This window comes from Prionailurus viverrinus, chromosome D4 (assembly GCF_022837055.1).
Source record: "Prionailurus viverrinus isolate Anna chromosome D4, UM_Priviv_1.0, whole genome shotgun sequence".
Classification (NCBI taxonomy): Eukaryota; Metazoa; Chordata; class Mammalia; order Carnivora; family Felidae; genus Prionailurus; species Prionailurus viverrinus.
Window position 1 is genome coordinate 7,560,200 of NC_062573.1, and position 13,746 is coordinate 7,573,945.

A 13,746-nucleotide genomic window follows, 5' to 3' on the forward strand; every position below is an offset into this window, starting at 1 on the left:
GGGGAGGGCCAGAAAGAGAGGGAGACACAGAATCAGAAGCAGGTTCCACAATCTGAGCTATCAGCACAGAGCTCGACGCGGGATTCGAACCCACAAACCTTGAGATCGTGACCTGAGCCAAAGTCGGACGCTTAACTGACTGAGCCACCCATGCACCCAGCAAGTTCTTTCTTTAAGGGAAATCCAAGCAGACCATCTTCAGGGTTGCCACACTGCCGTTGATCAACCAAAGATACCACTCTGTTGCCAAAGTGCATATGTGCTGAGGGAGTTGGTGTCTGATGATAAGTGTGCTTCTGTACTGAGGGAGGAGTCTCCTGAACCAAGAGGTCCTGGCCTCTTGTCATTATTTCTTTTTTTCCCCTTTATGTCCTTAACAGATATAACTGACTCTTTCTCATTGTTAATGCTGATCACTACTATGTAAAACCAATCAAAAGCATACTACTGAGCTCTTCTTGTCTCTCAATTCCCCATGGAGACTTAAACAATTTCAGCTAACCTGTTATTGGGGTTTCCTGGCAACTTAAGCATAGGCCTATTGAAGCTGAACCCAAGGAAAGCCAAGATGACGATTTGTATTGTCAGAGTCCTCTCCCCATCTCCATGTAGACTGATGCAGGAACTTGAACTCCTCTTAACTTCCTCTTATAATGACTTCTGAGGACCTCCTTAGTAATTATGCCTTAGATGGCCCTCACTTAGGGTGACACTTGGATTCCAGCTCATACTCTAAAAAGTAAAGTAAAAGAGACCAAACTAATCTTAGAAGATGGTCCCATAGAAGAGAATCTACTTCTAGTACAGTGGTTCTTAGCTTTGCCTACATATTTAATTACCCGAGGTAATGCCTGCCCACCCCACCCTATTCAGAGACCTTGATTTAATCAGACCAAGGTATGACCTAGGACTCAAGATTTTTTAAAACTCCCAAGATGATCCTGATGTGCAGGTAAGACTGAGAACCACTACTCTTGGTGGTGATGGAAGCCAAAGAAAGGAGCATCATTTGACAAAATCAACATGTGAGTTCTTCGATTTGTTCAATTCATCTGTTCAATGAATATGGCAAATATGACTCAGCCCTGCCTACCAGATATGACTACATTTCATTAAGGCAATACAGACAAGTAGAATATAAAACAAGATTGGCAGAATTGTATAGGAAGTGTTGAAATCAGTAAGAATGGGTCGTAAAGGCACACACAGAAAGAGGCATTTATCCTCTTCAGAGTAGATCAAGGAAGATATCTTAGAAAATAGGGTTTGTAAGCTGAGACCTGAGGACAACCTGTGGAAGTTAGCCACATGAAAAAGTTGAGATGAGCATCTAAGGCAAAAGGAATAGGTAGCTTGTGCAAGGACCAAAGATATTTGAGAGAGCAACTTGAGGAAACCAGAAGTTCATCAGCAGGGCTAGAGCACAGTTGGAGCAGTAAAGCCATAAATTAGGTGCCACAGCCAAAGGGGCTCAGAGAGCCATATTAGGTGTTAAATCTGTAGATCAGTTTGGGGCATATTGCAATCTTAACAATATGAAGTCTTCCAACTCATAAGCATGGGATGTCTTTCCATTTATTTAGGTTTTTAAAAATTTCTTTCAACATGTTTTATAGTTTTCAGAGTATAACATACTTCTTTTGGGTTTTTTCCTAAGTAACTATTTTCTTTGATGCTATTATAAATGGAACTGTTTTCTTAATTTCAGTTTAGTTATTGCTGCTATATAGAAATACAATCTACATTTGTGTATAGATCCAGTGTCCTACAACCTGGCTGAACCGATTTCTTAGTTCTAATTGTTTTTTGTTTGTTTGTTTGTTTTTTAAGTGGATTCCTTAGGATTTTCTAATACAAGATCATGTCATTTGAAAATAGAGATAGTTTTACTTCTTCCTTTTCAATATTGATGCCTTTTGTTTATTTTTCTCACCTAATTTTCCTGATGGGAACTTCCAGTATAATTTTGAATGCAAGTGCTTTTTCCTGATCTTAGGAGGAAAGCATTCAGTCTTTCATCATTTAAATATTATGTTAAGTGTGGATTTTTCTTAGATGCTGTTATCAGGTTGAGGAAGTTTTCTTCTATTTCTAGCTTGTTGACTTTTTTTTTTTTTAATCATGAGAGAGGATTGAATTTGTCAAATGTTTTCTTCTGCATCTGTTGAGATGACCATGGGTTTTGTTCTTCATTCTGGTGTTACAGTGTTTTACATTAATTAATTTTGGGATGTTAAACCAACTTTACATTCCTGGGATAAATCCCACTTCCTCATGGCTTATAATCCTTTTTATATGCTGCTTAATTTAGTTTGTAGTATTTAGTTTGTAGCATTGTTGAGAATTTTTGCATTTATATGTATAAGTGATATTGTTCTATAGTTTTCCTATGATGTCTTTGGTTTGGGTATCAGGGTAACACTGATCTGATAGAATGAATTGGGAAGTGTTCACTCCTCTTATATTTTTTAGTAAGAGTTTGAAAAGAATTGGCATTGATTCTTCTTTATATGTTTGATAGAAATTCATCAGTGAAGTCGTTGGACTTGGGCTTTGTGTGTAGTTTTTAAATTGCTAATTGAATTTCTTTACTTATTATAGGTCTTTCCTGATCGTCTATCTCTTCTTCAATTTTAGTAGTTTATGTATTTCTAGGAACTTTTCTATTTCATCTGTTTTTTTATTTCATCTGTTAGCATACAGTTATACATAGCATTCCCTTATAATCCTTTCCATTAATGGAATATTGTGAATAATGTCTCCTCTTTATTCATTATCTTAGTGAATAAAAATTTAGTGAATAAAAATATTTAGTGAATAAAAATTTAAAAACTCTGACAATACTTTTTTCTTGGAGAGCTTAAAGATTTGACTAATTTGTTGATTTTTTTTTTTTTTTTAAAGAACCAACTTTTGGTTAGGTTTGACTTTCTCTATTGTTTTCCTATTCTAGAATTCCAACTCTAATTGGTGTTTTTTCCTTTCTTCTACTTGCTTTGCACTTAGTTTTCTCTTCTCTTCTGTCTTAAGATGGAGATTAGGTTGTTGATTTGAGATCTTCTTTTTTAATGTAGATGTTTACAGTTACAGAATTTCCTCTAAGCACTGCTTTTGTTGCATCCCATATATTTTGGTATGTTGTCCTCATTTTTACTCATCTCCAAGTATTTTCCAATTTCCTTTGTGATTTTTTTTCTTTGAACCATTCGTTATTTAGGAACGTGTTGTTAAATTTCCACACATTTGTGGGGTGCCTGGGTGGCTCAGTCGGTTAAGCGTCCGACTTCAGCTCAGGTCATGATCTCACGGCTTGTGGGTTCCAGTCCCACGTCAGACTCTGTGCTGACAGCTCAGAGCCTGGAACCTGCTTCAAATTCTGTCTCCCTCTCTGCTCCTCCCCCACTCACACATTCTCTCAAAAATAAGTAAACATTAAAAAATTGTAAAAAAAAAAAATTTTTTTTCCACACATTTGTGAATTCCCAATTTTTTTTGTTATTAATGTCTACTTTCACTCCACTGTGATCAGAGAACGTATTCTATGTAATTTAAATTCTTTTAAATGTATTGAGGCTTGTTTTACAGCCTACCATATGAGAGAATGGAGAATGCTTCTTGTTACATATGTCCTGGTCTGATATGATATAGTCACTCCAGTTTTCTTATGGTTGCTGTTATATATCTTTTTTTACCCAAAACCTATTTGTATCTTTGAATCAAAAGTGTGTCCTGTAGACAGCATATAGTTGGGTCTTATTTTTGTAAAAATCCAGCCAGACAATCTTTACCTTTTGATTGTGTAATTTAACCTACTAACATTTCATGTGATTATTGATATATCTAAATTTATATCTGCCACTTTACTTTTTGTTTTCTATATATCATGTATTTTTTGTTTCTCTATTCCTCCCTTATAGCTTTTTTTAAAACATTAAATGACTATTTTCTAGTGTTAGTTTTAATTCCTGTAATTTTACTCTATTTTTAGAAGTTATTTTCTTTTCTTTTTTAATGTTTATTTATTTATTTTGAGTGAGAGATCGGGAGCATGAGTGGAGGGGGCAGAGAGAGAGGGACAGAGAGAATCCCAAGCAGGCTCCCTGCTTTCAGCACAGAGCCCAACACAGGGCTTGATCTCATGACCTGAGCCAAAATCAAGAGTCAGATGCTTAAACAACTGAGCCACCCAGGTGTCTCTAGAAGTTATTTTCTTAATGATTTCTCTATGGCTTACCATAACTTATCTGAATCTACTTCATATTTATGCTAACCTAACTGTACCGATACATAAAAATGTTGTTCTCATAAGCTTTCCTCTTTCTCCTTTTTGTGCTGTTATTATACTTCGTGCCTAAATATATGCTACAAACACACCAATGCTTTAACATAATTATTACCTTATAAAATATAAGATTAATAAATAAGCTGAGAAGAAAAAACAAATATATATTTGTAAAGTATGTTATATTTACTTTTCATTTAAATTTGATGTGTCAGAAGTCTCATCACTCTCAAAATGCATTATTTAATTTTCTTTTGCAGGGTATTTATTACTATATTTATCATAAATAAAGAAGAGATTGTAAAACATATAAGCATAGCTTGGAGAATAATAACATATTGAATACTTGCATACAGGGCACCCAGGTTAAGAAATAGAAGCTCTCTGTGTGCCTGTATGTACCCATTCTTTATATGGTGTCCCATCCTCTTCCCCAAAAGAGGATGACTTTTATATTAATAATCCTTGCATATGAATAATTTCCTTGCTTTTCATTATAGTTTTACCAGGTGTATGTTTGTCCTTAATTTGTATAATGTTTACTTTTGAATTACTGAATACAAAGCCAAATATAGTTACTAAGGAAAAGTCAAGATTGCCATTAGTAGATGAAGTATTCCTAGAGTAGATAGGTGAATAGTTTCTGGGTCACAACCTAGTTTTATCTCTTGAGAATTTACAAGAGCCACTTTGGGGAATGTCTGTGTCTGTGTACATGGTAAATGTAGTGAGTTATGATAAGCACAGAAGTTACTGCATTTGGGCGTCTGGTTGGGGGTAGTGTAGATCAGGAATGGAGAGTAGGAATTTCATCAGAACAAATTGCAACAAGCCAAGTACAAATAAGAATCTGGGTCAGGTTCACCTGGGCATTCTGACCTCAAGTGAAAAAGATGATATAAGAGCAGAATGGGGGCACCTGGTTGGCTCAGTCGGTTGAGGGTCCAACTTTGGCTCAGGTCATGATCTCGCAGTTTGTGGTTCGAGCCCCGTGTCAGGCTCCGTGTTGACAGCTCAGAGCCTGGAGCCTGCTTCAGATTCTGTGTCTCCCTCTCTCTCTGCCCCTCCCCTGCTCAGGCTCTGTCTGTGTGTGTCTCTCTCTCAAAATAAATAAATGTTAAAAAAAAATTTAAAAAACCAGCAACATGGATCTGGGATGATGAAAATCCTCAACAAATCTGTCCCTTGAGTCTCAACTGCTACAAGTGTTTGGATTTCCTGTACATATTGTGCATAGCTGTCATCCTGGACTTTCCCTTCACTATCCCATTGGGAAATCCTTTTGCCTCAAACCTGCATTGGACCTCCTGCATATCTTTATTTTCTTGGTTTATACTCTTATTTTGGTAGAGCACATTCTTCTAGAACATTGAAGTCAGACATATAGGAGGCAATTTTTTTTAAAGCCTTGCATTTCTGAAAATGTCTTTATTCTACCCTTAACACCTCATGGATGGTTTGATTGAATGTAGAAACTAGAAATAATTTTCCTTTAGAAATTTGAAGGTATCCCTCCATTGTCTTCTTGCTTCCCTGTGGCTATTGAAAGTTCAGACCATTCTCCATTCTAACTCATAATCCTTCTTAATCCTTCTAACTCTTAATCCTTTATATGTCATATTTCTCTCTGTGTCTTTCTGTCTGTCTGTCTCTCTTTCCTTGGAAACTATTAGGATCTATTTCTTGTCCTCAGTGCCTCCAAAGTTCCAGATGATGTGCCTTGGTATCAATATATTTTCATCTTTTTACTTGGCCCTTGGAAGGATCTTCTAATCTGACAACTCCCATCCTTCTTTTCTGGAAAATTTTCTAAATTATTTCACTGATAATAAGCTCCCTCCTATCTTTCTGGAGCTCTCATTTCTCATTATTCAGCTGCTGGACCTCCTAATCCTCTTATTTTATCCTTCTTTATCTTATCCTAATCAATTTATCCTTTTTTCTCCTATTTACCATCTCTTTGCTTTTTTGAAGATTTACTCAACTTTATATTCCAAAGTTTCTTAAATGTTTTTAATACCTAAGAGCTCATTTTGTTCTCTGAATGTTCCTTTTTTATGGTATCCTGTTCTTGCTTCATGATTGCAATATTTTCTCTTTTTTTAATGAGTATATTAAGGGAGGTTTTTTTTGGGGGGGGGTAGATGAATAGTTTTCTTCACTTTGCATAACCTGTATATCCTCCAAGTTTTTTTTTTTTCTGAATGTTTCAATCCTTATCATATATGTTAGAAGCTGTCCTAATTTTTTGATATTCTGTTGTAGAGCAAGAAGATCTTTAAAGTTGTTGTGAATGTAGTAAGTTTAAGATGCTAATTAGATATCCAAGTGTAGGTTATGAGTAAGGCAATTAGATATACAACTCTAGGGCTTAGGGGGGTGGTCCAGAGAATGAAATTTAAGTGCATTGGTGTATGTAGACAGTATTCAAATTCATGTGATTGGATGAGATTGCTTAGTGGGTGAATGCACATTAAAAAGTATAAAAAGGCCCAAACCCTGGGGCACTCCAACATTCAGATATCAATTGGAGATATAAATTTGGAAGCCATCAGTGGTCTTTGAAATAATGACTTTCCAGGAGTGCCTGGGTGGCTCAGTCAGTTGAGCGTCTGACTCTTGATTTCAGCTCAGGTCATGATCCCAGAGTCATGGAATCGAGTCCCCCATTGGACTCCACACTGAACATGGAGCCTGCTTAAGATTCTCTTTCTCCCTCTGCCTCTCTTCCCGCTTGCACTCTCTCTCTCTAAAACGATTTTTTTTTTTAATTAAGAAATGAAATAATGACATTCCTGTTTGTGGAAGAAACTAAGGGAATTACAGATTTCCATGGTAGCTTAAAGTAGCCAAATAGCTCAAATGAAGAGCCTACTGAATTCTGTATCTTTTTTTTTATTAAAAAAAAATTTCTCTTAATGTTTATTTATTATTGAGAGAGAGAGAGCATGAGCATGGGAGGGGCAGAGAGAGGGGGAGACAGAATCCAAAGCAAGCTCCAGGCTCTGAGCTGTCAGCACAGAGCCTGATGCAGGGCTTGAACTCAAAAACCGTGAGATTATGACCTGAGCCAAGGTCAGATGCTTAACCAACTGAGCCACCCAGGCACCCCTGTATCTTTGATAGAGGCACAAGTAAGTACCTTCCTCATTCTCTCCTTAAATACTAAAACATACAGCAATCTAGTGATTCTCAACCAGAGACCATTTTGCCCTGCTTCCCATCAGGGGACATTTGGTAGTGTCGGGGACATTTTGTGGCCGTGACTAGGAAGAAGGTTCTGCTGACATCTAGTGGGATTGGAGGCCAGACATGCTGCTAAACAGCCTACAATGTACAGGGCAGCTGCCCATTATAATCACTCTGCCCAAAATGTCAGTAGTGCTGTGGTTGAGAAGCCTTGAGATAGCTCCACCTGTGTAATTTCTCTTCCCATTTATCACGAGGTTGGGGGGAGAAAACTCTGAAAGTTTCAGTATTAGGGAATATTAAATGTATGTGGCCTATTTAGGTTTAAGAAGTACTGATAATAGGGGCACCTGGGTGGGTCAGTTGGTCAAGCATCAGTCAAGTGTCCGACTTCAGTTCAGGTCATGATCTCATGGTTCATGGGTTCGAGCCCTGCATCAGGCTCTGTGCTGACAGCTCAGAGCCTGGAGTCTGCTTCAGATTCTGTGTCTCCTCTCTCTCTGCCCCTTCCCTGTTCGTGCTCTGTCTCTCTGTTTCTCAAAAATATATTTTAAAATGCTTAAAAAAAAAAGTGATAATAGTGTGAAATTTGACCTGACACTTTTTTCGTTCCTGATCTTTGTCATTGTATTTGTTCCTTCTTAGTAATCATATGAGTCCATGCATGGGACTGAGTACAAAACGAGTAACACAGATTGTCCTTTGTGGCCCAAATTTTGAACCTATATGAGAAGAAGATATATATTAAATATGCCCTTGAAATAAAGTGATTTTTCCTTTCAGATGGCTTCAGTAACTGAGATGGTTGGCCAAAAATTAAAACAAAGCTAAAATTAGTCTCATCTCTGATGAGAGTGTTTTTGACACTGTTCGTTTGAAAATGTTCTGGACTGGATCTATGCAGCTACAATCTTAAGGTCTTTTTACATTAAATGATCCTTTTCAATACATTGTTGCTTACTAATTTTCCTATCATTGCTCCTGCTTGACATGGTTTAGAACTCAATCAATGGTTTAAATATTAGCTTACAGGCCCCTGTTCAAAAAAAATGTGTTGCAACAACATGTATGTCAGCAACATCACTTCATGAGAGAGTTCATTAACTACTCACACAAGGCCATTAGTCCCGACAAAAGTATAAAGTCTAACATTACAGCTATAAACCTCTTGCTTATCAAAATCTAAAACTGTTATGATAGAACAGTTTTTAAAGTTGCTGTTGTGAATGAACATTTGACATCTCAGAATTTTATCAATTTCTGCTTGCATTTTACCTTAGAGAACATTTTCACTAATACTTTGCATAAAATGTACTACCTATTATTTCCATGGAACAAAGAACAGTAAGTCATAAGGAGATGGCAACATCCCCAGGGTCAGAGAAGCAATGTTGAAATTCTTTGTTTCCTGTTGCATACAAAATGAAATCCAGGCTCATTAACTTGGCATTCAGGGCCATCCACAACCTGCCTCAGCCTGCCTTTCAACATTATCTTCCTTGGCCCACCTTTTCATTCATTCATTTGGCAACAACTTGTTGAGTGTCTAAGTATCCTTTGGACAGTGTAATAAGTTCTGGGGTATATCTCCATTATATATGTTAGACCCAGTACCTGTCCTCATGGAACTTATAGTCTAGAGAGAAAAACAGTCAAGTGAAGAGGCAATTACAAAACCCAATAACCTAACTACTAGCCACCCAATATACCTAGAGACTTGCAGTTCAGGATGGGACCATGCGTGCAATTGAATGCAGACTTAAGGAAGCCTAAGACAGCAATAGCTTCATTGCTCCCTTGCCCATGCCCTGGTTGTCGACCTTTAGGAGTCATTTCTAGTTCTAGAGTTCCCTGGGAACATTTCAGCATTTGGGGAGCTGCCTTGGGACTTTAGACCTGCTCTAAAGTGGATCAGTACAGACCTCGTGGGCCCCATTCAACCAGACCCATTCCATGGAAGCCTCAGAACCACTTCCATATCTGAGACATTCTACCTGAGATCCAGGATGATAGTCCCTTCCCATGCTCCTTAAAATTAGAATGTAGAGCCTGAGACAGGGAGACATTCCCTGCAAGTGAGTTTATTACAAGACTTCTCTCAAGAGAAACCTGTAAGCAGTAAGGGAAGCTGCACAGGGCAGGGCAAGAACTAAGCAAAGATGTGGTATCAGCTGTGGTCTAGCTTCACCCCGACCCTACCAGGGTGCTCTGTAGCATGGATGCTACCACGAAGTTGTCCCACCTTGAAGCAAGGAAGGTAGGCTGTTGTGCCCCGAGAATCAATCAGTTATTGACTACGAACCAATCCCAGACAGAGGATGTAACATCTCAAGCATTTCTGGGCAAGCTGTCATCTATGGCTGAGGTGAATTACTTGGAGAAGGGGGCAAGTGAGAGACTTTAACAGCCAGCACTCAAGGTATCTAAAGAATGGTTGCACCAAGCCCACTAAGGGGGATCTGGTCATGGCATCAACTGCATCTACTACACCCAGAAAATGTGCAAGACCAGAGCAGCCTCCAAGTATTTTGTATCTGTGTCCAGTTTTGACACATTTTTCTAAAGACTCCCATTTGGGTGTCTTTTCTGCTTTACTCATCAATATCTGCTTTATATTTCAAATCCCAAAATTACTTGTAGACATTCAAAGGTTATGATTTAAATTCTTAGCTTTCCTTCTCAGTGATCCCACTATCTAACGTTAATAATTAACCTGAAGACTAATTTAACCAAAATTTTCAAGCTGAGTTCACAAAAAGGAGGACAATTTCCAGAAAGTTGTCAACAGCTTAATGCTACCCCAGGCATGGACATTTTAAGTGTAGTCTGTATTTTTTTCTACTTGGGAAAAAGTTGGGCACAAGAGCAAACGTAAGTGAAAAATCCTGTTTTCATTTGCAACGTGTTTTGGTTATGCTTTTATAGAAAACAGAACTCAATCACTGCCACATGAAATTAATTTTCTACTTCTGAAAACTCCAGGTTAGCTTCTTCTTTTCTCTATTGTCCAATGCCGTTACTCTGTTTTCTGTATGAGTACTTTGTGAACACCACATGACTTGTATTCAAAAACTTTGTATTTTTCCCAAGCTGTTACCTCTGCTCCGGGGAAGGGTAACTTACTGTTTGGTATTTTGATTAAAAAAGGTTCTTTGAAAGACAGAAGCATGATCCCTATTTGCATTTCTTATAGTGGACTCTATTACATCCCCCCCTGGCTGCAACTGATCAAAACCACTTGGATCTGCCTCCTTGAAATCTCATCCTTTGGATACTTTCAGGAAGCTATCCTGGCTTCATCGTAGATAATAAAACATTGAGAAATAAAATATATGTTGTTAAATATAAGAAACAGTGCTAATTTCAGTTGATTCTCCTAAGTGAAATGTTTTTAAAAAATTATGTTTTATTAACAGTCTGACTCTGTAATTTTACTGTTTCAACAGGTATGTTGTCTCAGCACCTAAAGTATTCTATGTTGGAGCCTCTGAAAATGTAGTAATTCAAGTTCATGGATACACGGACTCATTTGCTGTGACCATTGCTATTAAAAGTTATCCCGATAAAAGTTTTACATATTCTTTTGGCCAAGTTAATTTGTCTCCAGAAAATAAATTCCAAAGCTCTGTAAACTTAACTGTATGTATTCTTATCATAGTTTCTTTTATATGCCAAGTGTTTCTTTATAAAACACACATTGATCCTTTTTTACATGTAGGTATAAAAATGTGTTACATCATACTATTAAGTGCATTTACTAGTTGAGAAGAGATAAGTGTCATATGTTTATACACGTAAGTAAGTGGGAAATGTTAAGAATCTGCTTCTGATTTGCAGGCAATGTAAAGAAATGTAAAAGTGTGAATGAAGCAGATTAAGGTTATTAATATGAAAAGATTTGATGACATGAGGTGAAAACAAAATCAGTCAGCACATATACCTGCTTAAAAAATTTCAAGATAAATACAGTGGTGCCCCCCCGCCCCATCAGCTGTTTTACTTTTTGTGGTTTGACTTAACCATGGTGAACCATGGTGTCCAGAAGCAGATGATCTTTCTTCTGATGTATCATCAGGTCAATAGTTGTCTAACACTATGTCATGTGTTTGCGTCATTCACCTCACTTCATCCCGTCACATAGGCATTTTATCATCTCACATCATTACAAGGAGAAGGGTGAGTATAGTACAGTAAGATATTTTGAGAGAAAAAGAGACCACGTGTGTATAACATTTATTACAGTATATTGTTATAATTCTATTTTATTATTAGTTATGGTAATCTCTTACTGTGCCTAATTTATATACTAAACTTTATCATAGGTATTATGTATAGGAAAAAAAAACAATATTTATAGAGTTTGTACTATCCACAGCTTCAGGCACCTAGTCTTGTAATGTATCCTCCACGGATAAACTGTACCAGAAAGAAATAATTAAATACTTAAATTTTATATATTCAGAGGAAAAAAATAAGAGGAAGAGAAACATAGACATAGATTTGACTCTGTTGATCTAAAAAACTCAAAGAAGTGAACGGAGAACAATTTGAACATTTGTTTTCCTGAATTATGTACAACGTTTTAACCTCTTTGTTCTACAAAATTAATTTTCTCCTGAAGTATATACCTATCATAGGCTTTTTGTACTTTCAGTTTGGATTTGAATCAAGTAAGTTTTTTCAAACAGATTTGTGAACAACGTTCAAGGAAAATTAGAGACATGTCCACAACCCTTTTCCTCACCCTTTAATAGATATGTTCTATTAAAAATTGAATTTTGTTCAGTGATTGTCATTTTTAACAGACATTAAATCTGGATAATTTTTTGAAGTAATTGTTTCAAACTAAATTTGAGAAGAAACTGAAATACACTTTTTCAGGAACACCTTTGTATTTGCTGTTTTATTTTACAAAATTTTTGTTACAAATAAACAATTATTCAACTCATTTTCATAGCTACCTAAAAGATAAATGCCTTTATTATCTTCAGATTATTATATAATATTCCTTCTTTAACTTTGTTTTTAAACAGATACAACCAAAAGATTTATCTGGAGGACCAAGTGCAGTTTCATATGTATATTTAGAAGTTGTATGTGATCATTTTTCAAAAGCAAAAAAAATTCCACTCCGCTATGACAATGGATTTATCCTCATTCAGACAGACAAATCTGTTTACAATTCAGATGAGTCAGGTATAATAGAGAGGGAATCTTAATTTCTGGGGGGAAATAAAGTGGGATGACCTAATTAATGGTATTGAGACCAATGGATTTTATCTTTGGGGGGGGGGATGAAATTAATTCCCAAATTTATACCATACACGAAACTAGAGTTGACAAACTAAAGGTTAAATTTTACATTATAATAACAAAGAATCAGCAAAATATGAATATAATTTGGAGGTAAGGAAGACCTTTCTTAGAATGATACCAAGTCTCCTTTTAAATCTTTTTTTTAATTTGAAGTGACGTATTACAGAACTTAATACAAGAGGCTGAATTTTAACTTGAAAACAATCTCATGTTTATTCTCAATATCCTCTTCTTTTACGAATAGAATTTCAATTTCACATTAACGTAGAAAATTGTGAACCAAATTACAAAATGCACTTAGCAATGTTTGTCTCCCATGTTTCTGTTCGAAACAGCTTTAGTCTTCTTCCAGTAAATTCCCTTTTAGAAGTTATCTAAAGGGAGAGAAGGCAGGTGAAGTAACGGGTATATTGAATGCTGCAGTGCTTTCTGAATTGCCATTACAGATGATGGCAATGGTGATGATGCTAATTAGGTGACCGAGGATGGAGGTCACCTCCATAATTTTAGCAGCAGTACAAGCTCCCTGCCAGTACACATTAACTGCTCTTTAGACACTCAGAGCTGTTTCTTGGAAGCCTGTTGCAAAAATCACTGTGTGTCTAAGGAGAGATGAGACTCTCCCCCTGCTATGCATTTAGGTACTTCATTACACCTTGAGGTATGCAGATTCTTGCCTGCATTTTTTCTGCTAGAGAATGCTTCACTGAGTCTGTTGACACAATTAACCACTTATGTTCCTCCTCTCTTCTATAATAATTTCAGATACCAGGGAGCTGCAGTCTTTCTTATCTATCAGTGGTTAAAAAATACAAAAAGTTAATGGGGCACCTGGGTGACTCAGTCGGTTAAGTGTCCAACTCTTTATTTCCGTTCAGGTCATGATCTCATGGTTTGTGAATTTGAACACCTCATCAGGCTCTGTGCTGACGGCATGGAACCTGCTTGGTATTCTGTCT

At 36.7% G+C, this 13,746-nt stretch overlaps 1 protein-coding gene across 1 annotated transcript in view; it reads left to right on the plus strand.

The window, feature by feature from the left end:
- The first annotated feature begins 10,200 nt into the window (after positions 1–10,200).
- LOC125150344 (complement C5-like) overlaps positions 10,201–13,746 on the plus strand; it is a 42,539-nt gene continuing 38,993 nt past the window's right edge. The window contains exons 1-3 of the mRNA XM_047830140.1: positions 10,201–10,342; positions 10,918–11,110; positions 12,505–12,667. Coding sequence (XP_047686096.1) covers positions 10,278–10,342; positions 10,918–11,110; positions 12,505–12,667 — 421 coding nt within the window. The 5' untranslated portion in view covers positions 10,201–10,277. The remainder of the gene's footprint in view (positions 10,343–10,917; positions 11,111–12,504; positions 12,668–13,746) is intronic.